The sequence below is a fragment of the Mesocricetus auratus genome, unplaced genomic scaffold (assembly GCF_017639785.1).
Source record: "Mesocricetus auratus isolate SY011 unplaced genomic scaffold, BCM_Maur_2.0 Super-Scaffold_100006, whole genome shotgun sequence".
NCBI lineage: Eukaryota > Metazoa > Chordata > Mammalia > Rodentia > Cricetidae > Mesocricetus > Mesocricetus auratus.
This window is the reverse complement of record NW_024429190.1, coordinates 46,019,929-46,044,860: the sequence shown is the minus strand read 5'-3', so window position 1 is coordinate 46,044,860 and position 24,932 is coordinate 46,019,929. Positions and strand designations below refer to the sequence as shown.

The 24,932-nt window shown below is 38.4% G+C and overlaps 1 protein-coding gene across 1 annotated transcript in view; it reads right to left on the bottom strand.

The window, feature by feature from the left end:
* Slc30a9 (solute carrier family 30 member 9) overlaps positions 1–24,932 on the bottom strand; it is a 55,032-nt gene that overhangs the window by 13,010 nt on the left and 17,090 nt on the right. Inside the window, exons 3-13 of the mRNA XM_005074357.4 lie at positions 24,334–24,393; positions 22,232–22,331; positions 21,342–21,434; positions 20,888–20,970; positions 19,327–19,385; positions 14,001–14,068; positions 12,121–12,223; positions 6,652–6,707; positions 4,191–4,326; positions 1,195–1,234; positions 167–238 (exon numbers count right to left, since the gene is read on the bottom strand). Of these exons, the coding sequence (XP_005074414.1) occupies positions 167–238; positions 1,195–1,234; positions 4,191–4,326; positions 6,652–6,707; positions 12,121–12,223; positions 14,001–14,068; positions 19,327–19,385; positions 20,888–20,970; positions 21,342–21,434; positions 22,232–22,331; positions 24,334–24,393 (870 nt within the window). The remainder of the gene's footprint in view (positions 1–166; positions 239–1,194; positions 1,235–4,190; positions 4,327–6,651; positions 6,708–12,120; positions 12,224–14,000; positions 14,069–19,326; positions 19,386–20,887; positions 20,971–21,341; positions 21,435–22,231; positions 22,332–24,333; positions 24,394–24,932) is intronic.

Sequence of the window (24,932 nt, the reverse complement as noted above, 5' to 3'; positions counted from 1 at the left end):
CCTATGCTCAAAAATTCTTTTTAACATAGCTGATTAGTCTTTGGAGAGCCACATACAGAAGGCAGTGAGACATGTTTTATACCATTTGTTAGTAATAAAGCAACAGCACTAAATATTTTAAGAATAATAAAAAGAAAATAGAAATACTTGGTTCTAAACTACATACCATACTTATAAAATGATGTTCCTTTGGCCTGAGCGCTCCTGCGAAGTTCATTTATGGCAACAAGAAGTGTTGCTGAAAGAGAAACATCCTATCAGCAAGGAAGAAACTTCCTCTCTTCAAACTTTAAAGACGACATTTCAAAAGATAAAGAAATAAGCACAACATATGAACACCAGAGTTGGCTTATCAAGACCTAATTAACCATTATAACAAAACGAATCTCCTATTTCAAACCATAATAGCTAATCACAAATACTACAGCAGTAACAGCCTCTGTCAATTGAGCAGTCAGTATAGGCGGCACTCCCTGGGCATCATCACCTCTGGTCCTCCCAACCTTTGGAGGCCTATCAACTAAGGAATACATCATAAAGGTACAATCATAATTGCTACCAGAAATCATATTAATTTTAAAAATGGGGTAAGACCTCTGCAATCTTAAAGACTGGAGTTTGGATCTCAGCCCTCATGTAACAACCATGCACCCAGCAAACACCTGTTAACTCCAGCTCCGAGGGATCTGTTGCTTTCTTCTGGCCTTTGCATGCTTGTATACATATACATATGCATGCACATATACAGACCCTCATATACAAAGAATGTATGGCTGTTTTAAGAGGTGGATGAAGGGAATACCAAGTACAGAAATTAATCTTTCAGAGGTGAAGAGCACTGAATTAGGTAGTTTATGTTGATATTAAAAACTGTTACAATATATTTGAAGCTATATTTCAGAAATTATTATTCTTATTGTACCAAGACAGCTCTTTTCTGATTACCACTACTAAAACCAACTTAAAAAGTCAGTACCATTATGTTCTATATTTCCAATGGTCTGAGCAATACAGGCCACTCATGAACACAGCCTATTTCCCTTGGCCTCATCTATACAGCAACAACCACAGAACTTTTCTACCTTGAAAAGCAAAGCTAGGCTCCTAACTCCACAGTACTAACACAACTTGGCAAACTATAACGAACGAGTTGTTAAATATACTAAACTTAAAATAATTTGTGACACTACATACCTCCTTCAGACACCAAAGATCCTGCTAAAATACAATATGCCTGGAAAATAAGAATTAAGACAAATAATGAACCAAGTATTTCACTAAAGAATTACAGCTACTCATATGTAAAATTTGTCATATGTAAAATCCAATAAAATTGAAATAAAAGTTCTAACTCAAGCCAGATACTAAGAATCTTGTTGGGAAACAACTCAGAGGAGGAGAAACAAATAGAGACATAAGCCAGGTATAGTCAAGCATGCTCTTAATCCCAGCACTCAGGAGGCAGAGGCAGGCCAGTCTGGTCTACAGAGTGAGTTCAAGAACAGCCAGAGATATGCAGAGAAACCTTGTCTCAATGTCCTCTATTCTGAAAAAAAATTTTTAACTAAAAAAAAAGTTTTAAAAGAGAAAAAAATTTCTAGGGGGAGGGAGGGGGAAAAAAACATTTCCAATTTTTTAAAAAAGACAAAGTGGCCAAAGTCAAGGACTGAAGATGCCTGTTAATCAAGTTTAGTCTATTGAACCCATTATTTATAAAGTGCCTCTTTCCAATGGAGTCCTACCCAGTTGATATGCTAGACACTTTAAACAATGTACCTCAGCATGTCTGATTTCAGAGACTGCTGCAGCCCTGTCAATGAGGTTGCAGATAAACATGCTCAGAGGCAACTTTTCTTCATTTAACTACACAAAATATACTATGGTTAAAAACAAAGTTAGCAACTAGCCTCAAAAATGTAAATAGAGGTTGGGCAGTGGTGGCAAATGTCTTTAATCCCAGCATTCTGGAGGCAGAGGCAGGTGGATCTCTGTGAGTTTGAGATCAGCCTGGTCTACAGAGCAAGTTCCAGGACAGGCTCCAAAGCTACACAAAGAAACCCTGTCTCAGAAAAACAAACAAACAAACAAACAAACAAACAAAGTAAATAGGGGCTAGGATAGACATGGTGGCATTTGCCTATAATCCCAGCACAGGAAGTAGAAGTAAAGAATGTGGCAGGAGTTCAGAGTTCAAGGCCTGTCTGGGTGTCAAAGCAAAAATACTTTGTCTTAATTAAAAAGAATAAAAAATAAAAATAAGCCTAGTTTAATTGGCTTGCTATTACATAGGTATGTATGGGATAATAGAATTTTAAAATAAGACTGATTAAGTACTATTAAAAAATGCTATACGTTCACTCACATTCCAGAATGTTCTAATACCAGAATGAAGCATATAATCTGCAAAGGCTTTCAAAAGGAGCTAGGGGCCTCTTTCTACCCCGCAGTGCGGTATTACACCTAGCACTACTGAAGACAAGCTGGAGAGTAAGGAGGCCAAAAGGGAACTCCTATGATGGATGTGTTGAGTTGCTGAGATTGCTCAGTAGACTTAGTAAGTGTCCCAGGCAGTGCGGGGCTTAGAGCCAACTGCGTCTGATGCACCTGTCAACAATAATCTGCAGGCAAGGTTACTGATGGGACTGTCAGGAGAGGGGAAAAGACAAACCAGCCCCACAGAAAGTAAACTGTCTAAAGTATAGATCTTAGACATGGGGCTCTGAGTTGGGGTCTTCCGAAATATCTAAAAGACAATTTTGCCAAATGCCTGGAAGCTGACAGGAGCTATAGATGACTAGTCTGTGTCTGTCAGAAGTTGAGAGCAGTAGATGACTAGTCTGTGTCTGTCAGAAGCTGAGGGCAGTAGATGACCAGTCTGTGTCTGTCAGAAGCTGAGGGGAGGTAGATGGCCTGGCTGTTTCTGTCCGAAGCTGAGGGGATTAGATGACCAGTCTGTGTCTGTCAGAAGCTGAGGGGAGTAGATGGCCTGGCTGTTTCTGTCCGAAGCTGAGGGGAGTAGATGACCAGTCTGTGTCTGTCAGAAGCTGAGGGGAGTAGATGGCCTGGCTGTTTCTGTCCGAAGCTGAGGGGAGTAGATGACCAGTCTGTGTCTGTCAGAAGCTGAGGGGATTAGATGACCAGTCTGTGTCTGTCAGAAGCTGAGGGGAGTAGATGGCCTGGCTGTTTCTGTCCGAAGCTGAGGGGAGTAGATGACCAGTCTGTGTCTGTCCGAAGCTGAGGGGAGTAGATGACCAGTCTGTGTCTGTCCGAAGCTGAGGGGAGGTAGATGGCCTGGCTGTCTATCCAAGGAGCCAAAGCAGCAAAGCAGCCTGCTCTCCAAGACATGCCCATGTAAGGCACGGTAGTTTAAAGACCTACAAAGGTCAGAGCAGACCAGTGTGAGTACTTATTGTTCCCTACCCAGTGTTGGACACGGCCTACCGAGCAGAAGACTTTTGGTGTAACAACACTGATAGTGCCCATCCTTCTTTTCCTTGCTCCCTAGGGCAGGTCCCCTACCTGACAGGCGCCTCAGAAGAAACACAAAACAAACAAGCACACAAACCTCCTTTTCACTGTGCTTTAACATTAAATGCAGGTCCAGCTTATGTCAAGTGACTGGAAATTTTAATTACTGATATAAGGCCATTCCTGGTGCTAAAAGTGAATAGAGTTCTATTTGTTCTTCAATAGCATCTCTAGAAAATCCATAGAACTACCCAAGATTTTAATCAAAGAGGATGTGCTTATTAATTACACCTATGTAGATCCTCCTGTTTAACATTACTAAATTAGGGGCTAGAGAAATAGCTCAGCAATTAAGAGCACTGGCTGCTCTACAGGAGGACCTGGGTTGGACTCCCAGCACCCCTAGGTAGCTCACAGCCTTTTGTAACTCCAGTCCCAAGGGAGTCAGCATTCTCTTTTAACCTTTATCAGCATCAGACATACAAGTGCTGCACAGACATACATGCTGGCAAAACACTCATACACATAAAGTAAGTAAAAATAGTTTAAAATCACCCCATCTGTGGATTTAGACATTGTAAATACTCATGTGTTAAAAAAAAAAACCCATAAATAAATAACCTCTGTGACACAGCCGAAAGGCATGTTATTCCTATTCTCTAATACATTACAACAAAGTCACAGTACTCCATATATGAAAGTGGGGAAAAAAAGAGGATCACCCATAGAAGGGATTCCATTGGTTGAGGATGAAGTAATCCCATGATTCCATGGTACCAAGAGAGTCCTGCGCCCATCATGAAAATACCAACACCACTAATCAACGAAGAAATATAGCGCATATTTGAAAAGCCATACCTGGAAGATAAAAAGATCATATAGTTTTCAAAAATGTACTTACTAACTCAATGAGAAATAAGAAATATTCTTATAAATTATTAAAATGATGTCATTTTATACATTTAACACTGTAAGTGCAAAGTTCAAATGTTGTTTTGAAAATTCACAATATACAAAGTGGGGGAAAATGCAAGATCTTTGAAAATATATAAAAATAAAGTAAATATTACTTAATTTGGGTAGTTTCTCATCTCTATTTCAGACAGTCTACTTTGATTTATCAGAACTACTTTATAATTATATTCCACAGATGCCAGGAAAATTAATCTTTTTATAATTTATTTATTTGTATTTTATGTGCATTGGTGCATTGCCTGCATGTATATCTGTGTGAGGGTGTCAGATCTTGGAGTTACAGACAGTTGTGAGCTGCCATGTGGGTGCTGAGAATTGAACTGGGTCCTATGAAAGACCATTCAATGCTCCCAATGGTCTTACCATCTCTCTAGCCCCAAAATTAATCTTTAAAAAAAAGATGAAGATATTTAACGAACAGGGCAATACTTCTATTTCCTTGGACTATAGCTTCTAATTGAATATTGTGTTCTTATGGTTAATCTGTGATGTATATTACCTATAATTTTGTTGCTTAATACTGAACAATTTAACATAAAACTTATTGCTAGTTCTGAACAGTTTAAGAGACAGCAGAACCAATAACTTCAGTTTTCTACATGTTTTCATGCAGAAATTAGTATTTTTTGTAAACACTATTTTTCTCAACATCTTTGGTCAAAATGAACCATTAATTTGTACTACTTTAAGTACCAATACAACACTATTAGAACACTTGGAAACTATGATATACTATGGGAAATAGAATCATTCATTCATAAAAATGTTTCCTAAGCCCAAACACTACTACACTTTCTGGTAGATACACGTTAAACAAGGATTTTTAACTTGAGAGAGTTAATGGAATTCTCTTTGTGTAAAGATGTAGTCTAGTCATAAAGAATCCCAGTTCACTGTTGTGACAATGTTTTACAATTTGACTTAGAAAATTTTATTTTTTTCTAAGTTTTCTCCAAAGTAACACCAACTATATGCCAATTTAAATTAATGAATAAATTAAGTTGCATGGCTTTCATTTTATGTATTTTTCAAGGCACTGTAGAGTCTGTCTCCCCTGCCCCCTTCATTGTTTTATTTTTCAAGGCAGGATTTTTCTATGTAGTCCTGGTTGTCTTGGAACTCACAGAGATCTGCCTCCTCTGCCTCTGCTTCCTGAGTGCTGGGATTAAAGGTGTGTATCACCATACCTGGCTTGCACTATAGATTCTTATTGAAAACTTGAATTACGTAGATCTGCGCTGCCTACTCTAGTAAATCACTAGTTCCACATGACTATTCATATCTAAATGTCTTTAAAATAATATTGTCCAAAATTTAGTTACTAAACTGGGTAGTATTATAATGAACTATTGAAAATAAGAAGCAATCTTCAGAACATAAAGTTTAATATTTTTACCCTCTTATTTAATTTTTTGGTGTAGAAAATCAGTAAGAAAATTTTTTCAAGAGATAGTAAAACATAATACATGTGTAATTAACATTGCTCTCTACTCTAGAAAACTCATAGTTCCAGAATATTAAAAATGTGTTGTTATTATTAAAACAGTAGTGCTCTGCTTTCAAGTTAGGGATGGTATTTACAAAGCACTAAGATGGACACTATCAAGAAATAAAGGTTTTCTGCCTTAACACTGATCAAACTTATTAAGGAAGGTAGTTAAAAATCACAATGAATATGGAGTGCAACCATTTGGGAGGATATTAATAGATGTAACAAAAATAAATATCCACATCAGGTAACTGACATACTCAATATATTCTAAAAACAACATACTCACTTTACAAATATCTAATTTTTAAATGTTATCAAAAATTTCTCAATCATAATAAAAGCATTAAAATAAGAAAGAGTTAAGTATGAAGTACACATTTGAAAAAGTTAACATCAAAACTTTAGATTACGTAGTCAATTAAGTTTGAACTGAAATATACTTCCGTGGAACAAAATAAAATAGAATTCTAAGATAAATGTTTTGTTATTATCAAATATAGAGAAGTTCTCCAGGGTGTATTATAAAGCATAAAAATGATTTCAACTCCATTTTCAAATTATGCCTTGATTTTACTTTGACCCCTACATTTTAGACAATACAAAGGAAATGACCAAATCTCCAACAGTCTGATGCTATATAAGGTTAGACTCCTGAAATTCATTGGTTCTTCTTTCAATGACTTATGGCAAATTCAAATCAGAGGTAGTGTCCTTACGGGTGAGAAGGGTCTGGTGTTTGAATAGACTTGCTGATGCCCAGTGCTAGCAAACCCTATGGAGAAGAACAAACAGTAAGTAGTCATTACCAAGATGGAGAATACATGAGTAAGCCAATTTGGAAGATGTAGAGAATAACAGTAAAGAAATCATATATCACATCAATGCCCAAGCAATCAGTTTAGTACAGAAAAATAAAGATAAACTCAAGGGGATTCAAAACAACACTGTTTGTGAGGATAAAAACTTGAAAGATAACTGGGCCCAGGGGCACATGCTTAAACTCCTAGTACTTGAAGCAAGAGAATCAATTTTGAGTCATCTCAGGCTGCAAACTGAGACCCATCTTAAAAAAACGAAGCCATACCAAACTACACCATGACAATAACCACAAAGGAATCTAAAATCTCATCAGTAGGGAAATTCAGTGCAAATGATCAACCATAATAAATGACTTCTATAGCAGTTTAAAAAGCAAGCCAGTTTTCTGTACTGACTTGGGAAAAGCTCCCAGAAGTTCAATGAAGAGGTCTTGAGCATAGGCCAGTCTGAGCTACTACATTTCAAGGTTCTGTCACAAACAAAACAAGGCACAACTCTACTGGTATTATAATTTAGAACTATATTCAATCTATAGATCACTATCTTATCTGCATCAAATTCTCCCTCACTCCACTTCTCTCTCCTCTAAGGTCCTGCGGATCAAACCTTGGCCTTACATAATCTAAGCAAGCACTCACAGCTGGGCTGTGCCCCAGACCTTCTTTAGATCTTTTCAAAACTCTCAGCAACTTTACAGCTTTCAGTGTAAAATTCTGTGCACCTTTTGCTAGATATACTCTTAATGTTTTGTGATACTACTATAAATGGGAAATTTTAGATGTCATTCTGTATTTCCTGGGAGTGAAATGCATTGATTTATATCCATTTGCCCTTTATATCTACTTGTTTTTACTATTTTTTAAAATAATTTATTTTTATTTTATGTTCACTGATGTTGCCTGCATGTATGTCTATGTGAGGCTGTCAGATCTTTTTTTAAAGATTTATTTATTTATTTATTATGAATACAACATCCTGCCTCTATGTATGTCTGCACGCCAGAAGAGGGCACCAGATCTCATTATGGATGGTTGTAAGCCACCATGTGGTTGCTGGGAATTGAACTCAGGACCTCTGGAAGAGCAGTCGGTGCTCTTAACCTCTGAGCCATCTCTCCAGCCCTTGTTTTTACTATTAAACTAATTTTACATTCTCAGAGCAACATTTACTTAACTATACTATGATTTTTATATATTGCTTGATCTCATTTGGCTACATTTTAAAGAATTTCTGGGGCTGGAGAGATGGCTCAGCAGTTAAAAGCACTAGCTGTTCTTCCAGAAGACCCTGGTTCAATCCCAGCACCCACATGGCAGCTTACAACTGTCTGTTACTTCAGTTCCAGAGGAATCTGTTACCTTCACACTGATGCACATGAAGTTAAATAAATAATTTAAAAAAATTCTGCTGGGTGGTGGTGGTGCATGCCTTTAATCCCAGCACTCAAAAGGCAGAGGTAGGTGGACCTCTATGAGTTCCAGGCCAGCCAGGTCTATAAAGTGAGTTCCAGAACAAATAAAGCTACACCAAGAAACCCTGTCTCAAGAAAAAAAGGGATTTCTATGTATGTCCCTGAAGGATACTGATGGGTATGTATGTTTTCCTCATGCGATGGCACTGTAAGTTTTGGTATCAGGACTATGCTATGTCCATATAGTTGAAAGTCATTGCTCTCCCTATCTCTCAGTCTGTGCACTAACACTGTTACTTTCTTAAAAGCTGGCTGGGTTCCTTGGTACTATCTCCATAGTAACTGAGGATGCCTTTATCTTCTTCAGTCTTCTTTATCTCTGCTTCTAGTATACACACCTTCTATTATAAATCAGGACTGACTCTTTTCTAGGGTTTAGCCTTTTATTAATGCTATGTAGTAAGAATTTGTGTCAGACAGTTTTCACTTCTTTTCTCTCATCTGCCAATTGAGTCTGTTTTATTAACTGATTTTCCTTCTTGTTGTATCCTATTTTCTTGCTTCTTGCACTGTCTAGAAGTATTCTGCTACCAATTGGTAAATATAGCTGACCACTGTGGATGCCACACTAAGTGTTTGGGGTCTGTAATCTTCTCTAAAGAGCATGGAGCTTTGTTTTGGCAAACAATTTTATTATTTCTAGATAAACTTGATCATGCTTACTTTCTGGGAAAGTCTGTTAAGAAAGGGTCTAGAATAGCCTTTTCACTGGGGATAATTTAGCTTTCCTGCTAAGGAGAGAGACTTCTGCTGACCTGGGTATCAGAACAGTCTCTCTTACCTCCCCTGGTCAGCTCTGATGTACTGTGGCCCTGTGTGAGCACTAGGAATCACCCAGCTTGTAGCCTGTTTGGTATGTGTGCCCATACCTTGCATACAGGTAATTTGACATTTAGCAAGGACTCAAGAAAATCCCTATGCTGACTTATGCAGATTTTTAACAACATAGCTCTTTCCTCTGAGGAACTCCTCCTTCTAATTTCCAACTCCTTTGGATTCCCTGAACTTTCATATTTTTCATCCTTGCCAGTACTCCAAATGTATCGCTAAGTAAAAAGCCAGAGAGAAAGTATAGGAGTAATCAAATCCTATCTGAGATGATGGTGTGGTCTTATGCTTCTATTGGTCAAAGTTTAAAAGCAGTTACATTTTGGGGCTGGAGATATGGCTCAGCCGTTAAGAGTACTGACTGATCTTCCAATTCCCAGCAACCACATGGTGGCTCACAACCATCTGTAATGAGATCTGGTGCCCTCTTTGGGCAGACATGCAGGCAGAACACTGAATACATAACAAATCTTTTAAAAAAAAGCAGTTACATTTTTTTGTCTAGGTCTTTTTTGTTTATGAATCAAAAGAGCAAATTCGGTCTCTGTGAGTCCTTCACAGTCAAAAGCAGATGTTCTATACATAATATTTAACAACTTGACCTTTTTACTCAATTTATCATGGTCATTATTCTAGTTAAAAGTTATCAGTCTGCCAGGTGGTGGTGGCGCACACCTTTAATCCCAGCACTCGGGAGGCAGAGGCAGGTGGATCTCTGTGAGTTTGAGACCAGCCTGATCTACAAGAGCTAGTTCCAGGACAGCCTCCAAAAGCCACAGAGAAACCTTGTCTCGAAAAACCAAAAAAAAAAAAAAAAAAAAAAAAAAAGCTATCAGTCCTCGTTGGGCAGTGGAGGCAGAGGCAGGTGGCAGATCTCTGAGAGTTCGAAGCCAGCCTGGTCTACAAAAGCTACACAGAGAAACCCTCTTGAAAAATTAAATAATAAAAAAAAAGCTATTCATAAAATCCACATATATTTGTACTGACTAGTCTTATGTCAACTTGATACAACCTTTAGTAACTGAGAGGATGGAACCTGTAGAGTATTTTCTTAATTAGTGATTGATGGGGGAGGGCACTGCCCACTGTGGGTGGTGCCACCCCTGGGCGGGTAGTCCTGGGTTCTATAAGAAAGAGGCTGACTAAGCCAGGGAGGAGCAGCGCAAGTGCACCCCCACAGCCTGCTTCAGACCCTGCCTCCAGGCTCCTACCCCGTTTGGTTCCTGCTCTGAGTTCCTTCAGTGATGGACTACAGGTGACAGCCAAATCAAACCTTTCCTCCCCAACTTGTTTTTGATCCCGGTATTTCTTCATAGCAACAATAACCTGAAGTAGGACAACATTTTAGAGAATAGATACTTAAGAATCATCTCTAACTACTACTCTTGTTTCATAATTCTTTGTCCCTATGTCCTTAAGCTCACAAGGCTCTTAAGGCACTGTTTTCACGTGTCCATTTCCTCTCTGTCCATGCAACTGACAGAGTATTTACTGATGGCTGCGTAGGTGAAGTGCTTCCCATGCAAGCGTGAGCACTGGAGTTAGGATCCCTAGCACCTAAATGCTGGGTTGGTAGGCAATGACGGCCATCCTGTAATCTTCGCCCTTGGAAGGCAGACAGGGGCTCTCTGGAGTAAGATGGCTAGCTAAATTTTGTGCTCAAGTAAGAGACTGGCTTAATATATAAGATGGTGAGGACCTGAGGAAAACATCTATGTCAACCTCTGGCCTCCTCATATGAACACACATACAATCTCTCTCTCTGTCTCTCTCTCTCTCTGTCTCTCTCTCTCTCTCTCTCTCTCTCACACACACACACACACACACACACACACACACACACACACACACAAAGAGGATCTCCACCTCCTTGGGCACCAGGTACACATGTGGCACACACATGTCATGGATGCAGAGCTGTCATGCACATAAAGTAATAACTGTTGGTAGTTTTTAAAGCATAACAATTTACTTAAAAATACTATGATCACATTTCCTTTTGGAGCTAGGTTATCATATAGTCCAGGCTGGTCTTCTACTTACTATGTAGTTGAGGATAACACTATAGAAAATTTACTTATAGATTCACGTCACATTTTAAAGATTACGGTATGGTTCCTGATCTACCCTACCTCCATGTGCTGGAGTAACAGGCACGTACCCCACAGCCAGCCTACCATCACTATTTCTGTATGCTGTGTCCTTCATTATTATTCAAGTTAGTTTCAGAATCACTCAAGGAAACTTAAATTTTCTTTCTTTTTTTGAAACAGGGTTTCCCTATGTAGCTCTGGCTGTCCTGGAACTCACTCTGTAGATCAGACTGTCCTCGAACTCATGGTTCCACCTGCCTCTGCCTCCTGAGTGCTGGGAATAAAGGGGTGAATGCCACTAAGCTTGGCAAAGGTTAAATTTTCAATGCTCAAGTTTCTTATATAAAATAGACAGTATTATTAAATAACCTACAAATATCCTCTCATCCTCACACACTATTGTTAAACTCTATTGCTAAGAATAGTAACAGGGTGAGGGTGGGGCTGACGAAACGGTTCAGCCGTTAAGAGCACTTTCATTCTCAGCATGCACATAGTGGCCCTGCAACTCCAGTCCCTGGGCATCTGATGCCCTCTTGTGGCATTAGACATCCATATGGTGCAGACATACACGCAGACATAGCATCCATGCACATAAGAGTAGTGATAAGGGCAAAAGTGTGTATAGTATAGAGCCCCCCCACCTCGGTAGGTCTGGCTGGCTGTCCTGGAACTCATTATATAGACTAAGCTGGGTTCACACTCACAGGACTCTACCTGCCCCTCCCTTGAGGGCCAGAACTAAGGATATGCCTCCATGCTCATCTCTTCCTTGTATTTTTAATCCACAGCTGGTTGCAAGGGCATGGAAGCACAGATGCAGAACCCACATATACAAAAGCCACTGTTCTTAAACGCTCAAATAAAAAAGCTGCATTTTCCCAAAAGCCAACTGCAGAGTACTTTTAACAGATCACTTTCTGACTAAGCCTGTAAGAACTTAGTTTAAGACTAATGAAGCATTTCCTCCTCACCTGGTTGCAAGTGTCAGACAATGAATGTATAGCTTCTGAGAACATGCTTGCTGAACCCGTATAAATCCAGGCCAGGAATTTAAAAAAGCAGTTTAAGCCATTACTAGAGAGAAAGAAAAAAATTTAACATGTTTGAATTAAAACTTTCCATCAAAAGTTTATTTAACTGACTTTATACCAGATTCTATTAAAAGTAAATTAAAAAGAACTTCTTACAGTTCAGGTATAAATATAAAAGTACAGATTATGATACCATTAAGAGTGTAAGAGCCTATGCTATATGTTGAAGATTTTGTCTTAATACTATGTATATTATTCCTCAGGTAATCTTAAGTACCACTATGGTTTTAATTGTCATCTGTAGACTAATAATTTGCAACTCTAAATCTCTAGCCTAGCTCTCCCCTCTGAGTTTGAGACCAATACACAGTAACAATAATACTTATCAAGTACATATTACGTACTAGGTGGTATGCTGATTAGTTTATATGGTATATACTTTCCTCACAAGGAAGGCTATAACTATTATCTCTACTCTACTGGGAGAAAGAACTAATCTTGTTGACCATCTCCTCGTGGACTCCCTTACAGACACTTTAAACTAAAAACCAAAGATCATTTTCTCTCCTCCTGTCTTGCTCCCATTTCTGGTGTCTGTCAGAGCAACATTTACCCATTGTCCAAGCAGAAATCTGGACACCTTCTTGACAACAGTTCTAAGTATTCTAACTAGATAGCATCATCTTTAGTCCTTACTGGAAATTCTTTCCTCTAGTCTAGGGTCCTCTAATCCTCCAAGGATCGTGTTTATATATTTCCAAGTCCTCTTATAATTTCTGACATGTATTTTTAAGATGTTAAAAAAAACTACTGATTTACAAAATTCTTGCTTTTATATAGCCTGTCTTAGAATTTCTACTGCTGCAATGTAACACCCTGACCAAAATGCCCGTTGGGGAGAAAAGGGTTTATTCTGCTCACACTTCCACATGGCTGTTTATCACCAAAGAAAGTCAGGACAGGAACTCAAGCAGGACAGGAACCTGCAGGCAGGAGCTGATGCAGAGGCCATGAAGGGGTGCAGCTTACTGGCTTGCTTCCCCTGGCTTGATCAGCCTGGTTTCTTATAGAACCCAGATCACCATCCCAGAGATGGTACCACCCACCATGGGCTGGGCCCTCCCCCAGTGATGACTAATTGAGAAAATGCCTTACAGCTGGATCTCACAGAGGCTTTTCCTCAGCTGAGACTCCTTCCTTTCTGGTGATTCTAACTTGTGTCAAGTTGACATACAAAACCAGCTATTACATATCTTAAAATTAACTAGCAAAACGGATAAAAGGTTAAAAAAATAGGAATCAAAAAGCCAGAGGGGAAAAAAGGAGCAATTATGAAAACATTGTTTCTTCCAAAATTAAGTGGGAGAAAATACAAACACAGATATACCCCTTAGCTGTGACCTGAGCTGACCCGGGCAACAATGGTCAATGCAAGTTTAAAAAAAAATGACTCCAATTAGTATTAGTACAAATGTCCATAATCTTCCCTACCACTTCACTGGCCATGACATAGCTCAACTTCCTCCTAAAATAACAAAAGCTAAATGTCAGCTCTATGCATCTAGCCCCAGGTAATACATGTATACATTCAAGGACACATATTAAAAGGTATATATTTCTACTTTAAAAGCTCTCTGTTTTGCTGGGCGGTGGTGGCGCACGCCTTTAATCCCAGCACTCGGGAGGCAGAGGCAGGCGGATCTCTGTGAGTTCGAGGCCAGGCTGGACCGACAGCCTCCAAAACAGAGAAACCCTGTCTCGTAAAAACCAAAAAAAAAAAAAAAAAAAAAAAAAAAAAAGCTCTGTTTTCCAAAACTCACATGCAGATAGCAACCATCACCACTTTTCCTGGTCCTTTAAGGAACACGGACATGGCTCTGGATCGTGGCTGTAAGACAAGAACAAAGATTTTCAAAGTCTCTCTGAGAAGCACGTAGGAAGTAGATCTGACACAGCACCAGATTTATCCTCTTTGGAAACCTATAAACAAGGCTTACTTTTAAATTCTTTTCATCCAAACTTTCTCTTTAAAAGGTGTAGTCTGGGCTTCCAGAGATGGAAGAGCATGTACTATCTATCCTCGCAGAGAACACAAGTTTGGTTCCCAGTACCTATGTTTGGTGGATCACAACAGCCTGTAGCTCCAGCTCCCAGTGATCTGACAAGCTCTCCTGTCCTTTGAGGGCACCCGCATCACATGCACATCCCGACATACACATATATGCATTAAGTAAAATACATTTCAAAGTATATAGCATTGGGGGACTTTTCCAAACCCTCTGATGTTGATTTTTTTCCTAGAATTCCAAGCCTGCCCACTTCTAGAAAAGATCAGAAGTGGCTACAGAGAAATTAGCACTAAAATGATTAAAATGTTTTAACCTGAAGTTCACATGCTCTAAAATTTTCCATTTCTTAACCAACTTGTCCACTTTAAAGAAGGAACAGTGAAAGGTAACAAACAAGTCTGCTGCTCTGGTTTAACTGACTGTTCTCTCAATACCAAAACCTTCAGTGAAAATTGTTTAACTGCCTAACAGACCAACAAGTAGAGAAACATTCAGGAGAAACATCTCTCTGAGACATTTTACCCTGTTGTTACTGAAATAGACACTTCCATGCTTCTTCTCACTCCCCCCACCAAATGTGATCTAAGTCTAGCCCATTCCTTTCCATACCCAACCAAGCATCACCTTTTCTACACAAAGCTTTCTTGATCACCCACAGAATCAATCTACTGTAAACGTACTACTGTACTTTACATCTCTATTAAATTTACAGTTATACTTAATGTCATTTATTCACTATGCTTATTGTGCAGCTACTGTATAGCTGACATATTTCTAGGTGCTAGGATCCCTACTAATGAATTTGAAATATAAAAGGGCTCATAAAGACTTTAATGGAGTAGGAGTGGGGGGCACCTGGAGAGATGGCTTGGTAGTTAAGAGCAGTGACTCTTTTCCAGAGGACCCGAGTTCAAGTCCCAGTACCCACATGGCAGCTCACAACTGTCTGTAACTCGAGTTACAGGGGACCTGATGCCTATGGCAAAACACTAATGTATGTAAAAAAGCAAAAAAGAATCTAATGGGAGCTAAGAAGATGACTCAATGTTAAAAATCTTACTATGTATGTTGGCTAGTTTTATGTTTACTTGATACAACCTGAGAGGAGGAAGCCTCAATTAAGTAAATGTCAGAAAAGAAAAAAATAAGAAAATGTCTCTATAAGATTAGGCTACAGGCAAGCCTGTATGGCATTTTCTTAATTAGTGATTGATGGGTTGAAGGGCAGCCCACTGTAGGTGATGCCATCCCTGGGCTGGTGGTCCTGTATTGTATGTAAAAGCAGGATGCTGGGCAGTGGTGACGCACACCTTAGATCCCAGCACTTGGGAGGCAGAGGCAGGCGGATCTCTGTGAGTTCGAGGCCAGCCTGGTCTACAGAGTGAGTTCCAATCAAGACAGCCAGGGCTACACAGAGAAGCCCTGTCTCAAAACACCAAAAAAAAAGGAAAGAAAGAAAGAGAAAGAAAAGCAGGTTGCTCAAGCCAGGAAGCAGCACCCTCCATGGCCTCTGCATCAGCTCCTGCCTCGAGATTCCTGCCCTGCCTGTTTCTGCTCTAATTTCCTTCAATGACAAACAATGGTACAGAAGTATAAGTCAAATAAACCCTTTCCTCCCCAACTGACTTTTTGGTTATGGTGTTTTGTTGCTGACTAACACTGACTAAGACACTACGTAAGCATGAAGACCTGAATTTGAACCTCTAACAACCATGTTCATACAGTGTGCATCTGTAATACAAACATTGGAAAGCAGACACAAAAAGGGATCCTGGGGGCTTGCTGGCAAATTAGTCTGGCCTAATCAGTAAACTCTGGGTTCAGTGGGAGACCCCATGTTTTAAAGGTCAGAATGACAAAACAATGATAAGTATTGAAGCTGTATCTCCATACCAATTAAGCTCGTTTTACATTATTACAAGTATCGCCAGCAACTCAGATGACTTGAGTCACTGGGCAGTAGAAGGGAAGGACAGACTCCTGCACACTGTTCCCTGACCTCCTTAGAAGCACCATGGCGTATGCACACATGCACACTAAGTACATAAATATTAAGTTTTTACAATTACCACAGTCATCAGAGCGGAAAGCTTCTCAAAGCAGGACTGGTGCATTTCAAAGCAATACTGTGGCTGTGGACTAACCTACTCGGGGAGACAAGGTACTTTCAAGATTCTGAAGGACTATCCTAAGAAATTCACAAAGCCAGGATGCCGAGAAAAGGCATAAGAAAGCAGAACCAATTATAGGGAAAATGATAAAGGGGCATTGCAAAATTAAATTATCAGAGAGTGAGCTACTGCTCTGATGAGCCAATGCTTTTGGTAAACCAAGGACATTGTGACTTTATTTGCTGTTATTGGAGTTCCTGTGAGACAAAAGTAGTCTAACAGGAAAAGTGTCTGCATCCAAAGCAAAAAAATTAAAAGGACAAGAGTAATTGTAGCAAGCAGGACTGTCTATATGAACAGATATAAGAGGCAGATGTCACCAGCCTATGTTATTATACACTATAAGTAAGAGACAGTCACCTTGCAACACCAGGAGAAATTCTAGATCCTAAGACATGAGACGATTGTGACCTTCAGACCTCATCTTCAGTGCTGCATTCAGAGAGGGCTCAGAGAGGAACCAGAATCAAAATGAATGGAAAGAGGGGTAGCTCAAGTTAAGAGCCAACTACTGTGTCAGCTGTGTTCAACTATGAACTGTGTGAAAAGGAATCAAGTCTCAAATGCTACCCAGAGAAAAGACAAACTGCATAGGCAGCCTTTGCCCCAGGGGTGCATTAACTTGGTTTGTTGTGAAAAAACCTTACTCTTAGTTGCTGCTAGCTCTAATTTGTGGCAATCATCCTGCCTTAGCCTTTCAAGTGTTGGTATCACAAGCATGGATTATGATGCCCAGTTATGGCATTTAACTTCCTTTTATGAGAGAGAGAGAGAGAGAGAGAGAGAGATTCTTTTGAGCATGACCTCACTAAGTAGTCATAGCTGGCCAAGAACATAAGGAGATCCTCCTAATTCTGCCTCTTACGTGCTAGAATTACAGGACACAAACCATCAGACATACCAACTATTAACTCCCTGATAGGAGATCCCTCGCAGCCAAATTGAAATAGGAAGTCTACCTGGACATAGATGACTTTGTACCTTGGATGTTGTTTGTGACTTCAGAAAGAGCCATTTCAATGGGATGAAAACCCAAGTGGACTGAATTTAAGAGACAAAAGATGAAAACTTTCTATATTTCTCCTAATACTAATTCTTTCTTGTAGAAAGGACAGTATTTAGGAGTATGTGTAGATAACAGTTTATTATCTGATGATGAAAAAATGAGGTCCTCAATGTCTGGTCCAACTTGAGACCCACACCCCAAGAAGGAACCCAAATCTGACACTGCCTATATGTCCAGGAACTAGAGGCAGGACAGCCCAGAGACCCAAGATAGAATCAAACACAACTGACTAAAAAACAAAAAAACAAAAACAAATGATTCCTAATGATACTCTATTATACTCATAGATTGATGCCTAGCCCGATTGTCCTCAGAGAGGTATCATCCAGCAACTGATGAGAGCAGATGCAGAGATGCACAGCCAAACACTAGGCAGAGCCAGGGCACTCCAAAGAAGATGGAGAAGAAGGACTGTAAGAGACAGAGGGGATGAGGACACAAGAACACAGTCCACAGAATCAACTAAGCAAGGCCCATAAGGCCTCGCAGAGACTGAAGTGACAAACATGGAGCCTGTATGGCTATGAGCTAAGTCCTCTACATGTACCTTACGGCTGTGTAGTCTGGTGTTCTTATGGAACGCCCAGTGATGGGAGTGTGGCAGGGGTCCTTTATCTGTAAGTGGGGCCCTTTTATTCCTACTGGGACGCCTTGGTTCATGCCCAGTCTTACTGTATCTTGTTAGGCCATGTTTGGTGGATATTCCTTGGGGCCTGCTCTTTAAAAAGGGAAACAGAGGAGGAGTGGATCTGGGGGAGAGGGGATGTGAGAGAAGGCCTGGGAGGAGTGGAGGGAAGGGAAACTGCAATTGGGATGTAATGCATGAAAGAAGAATAAAAGTTTAAAGAAGAAAATGAGGTATACTTTCATCAAATTAAAAATGGTCTTTGATTTACAGGATTAGGTCTCTATAAGCCATCACCATTTTAAGTACTGTGGATTGAAAATGCATCTAATCCATCTAACCTAACCATACAGCATACCAGCCTGCCCCAACATGTTCAGAAGTCTTTGATTTGCTTAACACTGAGTAAAATCATATAGCACAAAGCTATTGTAATGAAATACTGACTATAACAAACTGAATACTACATAGAAATTAAAAACAGAATGGCCATATGCTTATGATCCACACCATCAAGTCAATAAATTACAAAGCGAACCCCTTTATGTCAGGAGTCATTTGTACACCTGTTTTGTTTTTCAGTGAAGTATGAAGTAGGGTTGGTAGCTGAAAGGCAAAAGGCGAGGCTGTAGAAGTTTGGGAATAGAGGCAAAGGCATACACTACGCCATTTTGCAGTGAGACAATATACCAATGAAGTCACACAAAATGTCTACTGACTGTGTACAGCCAAATAATAAAAAACAATCAAACTGGCTGTGTAATTTTCTCTTTCAAGGGATGCCCTCATATGCAAAAGCAGAGAGCTGGCAGCCTTAGTGTGACTAAGAACTAGGAGTAGAAGGAGTGACGACAAAGGCAATTAAGGGGCTTTTATATACAGCCATATGTCTGTGTATATATGTTTTATGTATGTATATGCATATGCATGAGAGATACAAGATATGAAAGACAGAAAATCCTTCTAAAAAGTAAGCAAACAAGTTCCTTTAACTATATATGCTTAAGAATTCTAGGAAACTCATGTCATAATTTTAATTTCAAGAAAACTAAATAAATGAATAGATGATAGTACAGTTAATTATAGTATGCTCAAGAAAAATGTTGGATTATGATCAAAGACTTGCTAGAATTTCTTGGATTATGATCATAGACATTTCATACTGTATTGAATTTGTCAAATAACATGTACGCATAATTAAGAAGATACCCTTACCTTTGTGTTGCCCAAGAAATCACCATATTCTCTTAATATTCTTTGGTTTCTAAATAGCCCTATAGGAACCAGAAGATAAGTCTAAGTCATATACAGTTTACTAACCAGTCTATATTAATACAAATATTCTTTTAAAAAGACTGTGTTAAATGGTTGAGAGTGTAGCTGAGTAAGTAGAGTGCTTGCTTACCATGTACAAAGTTCACTACCCAGGGCTAGCCACACACCTATAATCTTAGCATCCAGGGTGGGAAAACAGGAGAATCAGGAGTTTTAGGTCATCCTTGGCTACATAATAGATTTGAGGCTAGCATGGGTTATGTTATGTGAGACCCTGACCATGCCTCTCATCTGAAGGAAGTATCCTACAGATTTCTTCCCACGGATATGGAAAAATAGGATTGGATTGCACTGGCATTTATGAAGAACAAGATGCACAAATATATGCATATGCATGGTACCTTCCCATTTACATCATGTTAAAATGTGTGTGTACAAGCTGCTTGGAGAGATGGCATAACAGTTAAAAAAGCTTGCTGCTCAATCATGAGAACCAGAGTTTAGATCTCAGCACTTTCACTCATGTCCGGTAGCTCATAAACGCCTATAACTCCAAAACTAAGGGACTGGATGCCTTCTTCAAGACTCTAAGGGCACCTGCACACACATATGCATACACTCACAAAGACATGCACACATACAAACACATAAAATAAATCTTTTACAAGTGTATATGTAAACTTTAAAATGTATTGGAAACATTCTGAAAGGACTATCTATCAATAACAGTTATCTCTAGGAAGGAAAATAAAAGCATTACAGAAAAAGAAAGAAAATATCACTCTATATTTCTATATTTGTTTGGGAGTGTTGGGAAATCAAATTGCATTTTTTTTTCCCAAGACAGGGTTTCTCTGAGTAGTTCTGTAGACCAGGCTGGCCTCAAACTCACAGAGATCCACCTGCCTCTGCCTCCCGAGTGCTGGGGTTAAAGGCATGCACCGCCACCGCCCAACAAAACTGCATTTTTGAGTCCTAAATACAAACAATACTTTTGGCATCAATAAATACATTTATGTAATTCCAATCTTGCAAAAACAAATCTTACAGTGCCCCAAACCGAAACTCTAACCACTGAACTCAGTTCTCTTAGTCTTACTTGTGTCTGTAGTTGAAAGACACTTTCTTACGCATGTTGGACTTTAATAAATATTTGCTGAATGAATGAATGAATGAGGTGGTTGAATCAATACTTTTATAACAAAGTACTAACTACCACTTTCATAACGGTAATCTTGAAATCAGATCCAAAGTATTTCTAGTATTGTTCACCAGAAACTGCAAAGTGTTTCTTCACTTTCTCTTATCAGCTTAGAAAGCTATCAAGAAAAAACCAGACAGATTCTGTTTTAAAAATAATTCCCACAGTAAAAACTGGTACTTGCTGAAGCGAGAGTCAAACTACAAAGTGCAAGCACTAGAGACTACCTAGCTATCAGGGGACAGTTCTCACCTACATGTTACTTTGCAAAACATCCAGCCTTAAATTAGAAATACTTACGTTCTCTGTATTCTATTTCTGCTTCTTTACGCAATTTTTTCTCCCTGGCAAGAGCTTCAAGGCTTCCCCAAACTTCCAAAGCTCTGTGTATACATACACACACAAGGTCACCACCAAGAAGCACTTTAAATTACTTTATTATAATTGTACTTAAATATACATGAACTGTAACTATATAAGAAGCTTATTTAAAAAAAAAAGCATAAGGTTTTCTCAGACCCCGCCCCCCAAAAAAGCACTTAAACCTGAGTCACAACTAAGGAATTCAAATAAACACATCTGCAAATGTGCTTATAAGTGAGGACACATTTACTTAACTAGTATATGTAAGAACAAATTGAGGATAAAAAAGAAAGCATCGTTTTAGAAACTTGCCACTTGGAAGATTCTGTTTAAATGTTTTTATAACCCCAAGCCCAGCATGCACTCTGCTGCGAAGGAATTACACTCTTACTTTGCTTCCACATCTGACCTCAAGAATACAGTAAAGGACTCAGTATCATTGTGGGGACTTCGTCGTCTGATTTTTCGAAGTTGTTCTAAATCACTGGAGAAATAAATGTGTAGAAATTATTCAGATGACACCTATGGCTCATATGTTAAGGACAGTAATCAACTACAGTGACCCCCATCTTGAAAGATAGGCTCTGTAAAGTTTCTAAACATCAGTGTAAAGATGGCATTTTTAATACAAAAAAGTAGTCTGGAGACAATAAAAAAGATAATTACTGAAGAAGAACACCAAACTACATAGATTCCACTCCCATACATATAACCCTGAATGCACAGGGTCCCATTAGAAACTTGGTAGAGTCAGACCTGATCACTACTTGGTTGGGAGACTCCCTCACTGATACTTGTACTATGGGCATAACCACTGGCACTTTTAAAATATGTCAAAATCAGAATATATACAAGTATCGTTCTTCTTTTAAGAGTTTAAGTGCTAGCAAGATGGCTCAGCAGGTAAAGGCCTTTGCTAGCAAGCCTAATGGCCTGAGTTGGGTCCCTCAGACCCACATGGTAGGAGAGAACCAACTCCAACAAGTTTTCCTCTAACCGCCACATATGCACCAGAGCATATGCACCCACATATACACACAAGCACAATTAATTAAATTTCCACAAGTTACATATGTAATCACTTTCTTTCTCTCTAATTCTGAAAGGTTTATATGTCCATCAAGTCACTATTAAAGTTATTTTATAGTTAATCACTAGTGGTCTTGTAGAAATTCTGTGATAGCAATGAACTATTATCTTCATGCTAATTTTGAAAATTAATAAAAAGGTAAAGGGCTATATTATTTGCACAGAGTACTACATTGAAAGAAATTACTGTACCTGGATTTAAGACAGAACTCATTTATTGCTCTTACTCCAGTGATGAAATTATTCTTAGTGTATTTTGATCCATACTCCCTTTTCTTAAGGACTGCTTTGACTAAACCAGAAACAAAGAAACATGTAAGTGCACACATTGAAAGCCCTACTGGAATGGAAAGTGAATACTTGTTGAGTTCCACAGACATTTTCCTGATGTATAAGATGGTACTAAGGAAAAAGAAATGTCTCCTCCAGTATAGAAAACTAGGATGGATCATAAATCTAGTGTCTATCTCTATAACTCATCTCTAATTGATGCTAAAATACCAACACCTTGTTTCAGTACTGTTCTATCTAAAGCATTAAAACAATTTAAGTTGTTTTGGGTCTATGTGCAAATGAAGTTTCAACAAAAATTACAGGATAATTCAGTGTTTTATAAACTGTGGAGTGAAACCAGCATTCATAACAAATCAAACCAGAAAGTAATAAGGGATACTGACTATAGAATAGGAACTTTTATAAAATGTTTCGATTCCCTTATATATAATCATTTGTGTTTTCTGGGTCATTAAGCAACATTTCTTGTTAAAAATAACTTAAGGCCACTTGATAATTTCACACAAGGCTGAAGAGAACTAAGAAACTACAGTCAAAAATTACAAGAAGTTTACAAATTATAGGAAAATATTGCCTTCTACAAAACTACTAACTGTTGGGTATCAAACTGCCAGACATAAAACTATGATACTAATTTGGTACAGATTATAGTTTGTGTGTTAAAAAAAGCATATAAGCTGGGTGGTAAGAGCACATGCCTTTAGTCCCAGCAGAGAGAGGCAAAGGCAAGCAGATCTCTGTGAGTTCAAGGCTAGTCTGGTCTACAAAGCAAGTTCCCGGACAGCCAGGACTGTTACACAGAGAAACTCTGTCTCAAAAAACAAACAAACAAAAAACACAAAAACAACATAAAAAGTAAAACATATAGAATAAGACTTTCTGTCTCATAACATAAATAACTTAAGCAAACATCTGAACAAGATTAAGACAACAACAGTTTGTGTTCTGTGTTAACTGTCACCTACTCACTCCAGATCAGACATTGGTCTCTCAATCCCAGTTTTCTATTTTACTTCCAAATTGAAAGTGCAAAATTAAGTCTAAAATGACTCACTTCTGTGGAGAAAAAAAGATCCTCTGAAAACAATAATACATCAGCACTAAAATGCACAATACATTTTGCTAAAAACATTTCATGAATGAAGTCTAAAAACCAAAAGTATATGAAGTATATGAAGGCATCCCGATAACTTTTTGCCTGCATTTCAGGTCTCTAAAACTAAAATTCTGGGTATGAGATGAAAGGAAAATTACATCTCTCCTTAAAAGGATTCATTCTTTAAAAAAAAAAATCCTTCAAAATAGCTAGTAATTCCTTTGGTCTATCCCAGTTCAGATTGTGGATGGTTGCAGTGGTCACTGCTATTCCAGCACTATTGTGTGTGTGTGTGTGTGTGTATGTGTGTGTGTGTGTGTGTGTGTGTGTGTGTCTGTGTGTCTGTGTGTTGGGACCTCTGACAGTCTGCAATCACAGTAAAGTCACATGAACACAGTCTAAATGTTGATGCCTCTTGATTGCTTAACTATCTGCATGTGTTTATTTTTTATCATCTTATAGAAGTAAGCTGAATGTCAGAGGGTTAGGTCACCTTCTATTAGACAGCTAGGAAGTGTGAGAACCAAAACTGAGCGTGTTTTGTCCAACACCGCATCACACAGACCTATTGACTTCATGAATTGATAGTCAAACTTCACCTGAATTTAAGCAAACTATAGCTGAAGGTACTGGCCTCTTGTTCTTTAATAACACTGCTTTTCTAAAAATAATCAAAATTCTAAAAATAATAAAGTTTGGTTCCTTACACTTTTAAGTTATTTGTCAACAAATGCAAGATAAACTTCAACATCAAGTAGCATATAAAAGAATAAAAATTTATGGCCAATCTATTTAAAATAAAAGCAAACCATAAGTACATTCTTAGAATAACGTTAAAGACCTCCACATAAATTTTGTATGTTTATGTACCCACATACTAAAACATCAAATAATATATATTTACCTCTTACTTGGAGAGGATCTTGCTTAAGTGGGGCTTTGAGTTCTGCGCCTATGTTTTCTGCTGTAAAGTTTATTAAAACAAGTTTACATTGAAGTTTTCCAACAAAACTGTAACTTATTAATCTAATCAAGCAATATATAACACTGATCATAATATCACAAACTATTTTAATTCATTCTATAAAACATGAGTGTCAAACTTCATAAAAAGCCATTTATCCCTTCACTAATAAACTACAGGAGGAAAGGCATGGAATCATTTCAAGAATTAAATAAAGCTCAGCATTCACACACACACAGCTAAGCCTTTCAGAAAACTGACAAAACGAGTTGTTTTAAAAGGTAAAACAAACCTATGACATACTCTGTCTAATAGTGAAAGTGCAGGTACATTTAAAATAGGAAAACAAAGGTACAAAGAATCCTTCCATTACTTTAGAGACAACAATCAATAAAGATAAGATGTCTATTAAGTCATATTAGACAACTGTAGCTCCATTCAAACCCCTAAAAGCCACTAATAAAGGTAAAAGATAAAAAGAAACTGGAATGTCCCTCCCACTATAAGCAAAAGAAATACTCATAAATACAAATTCAAAT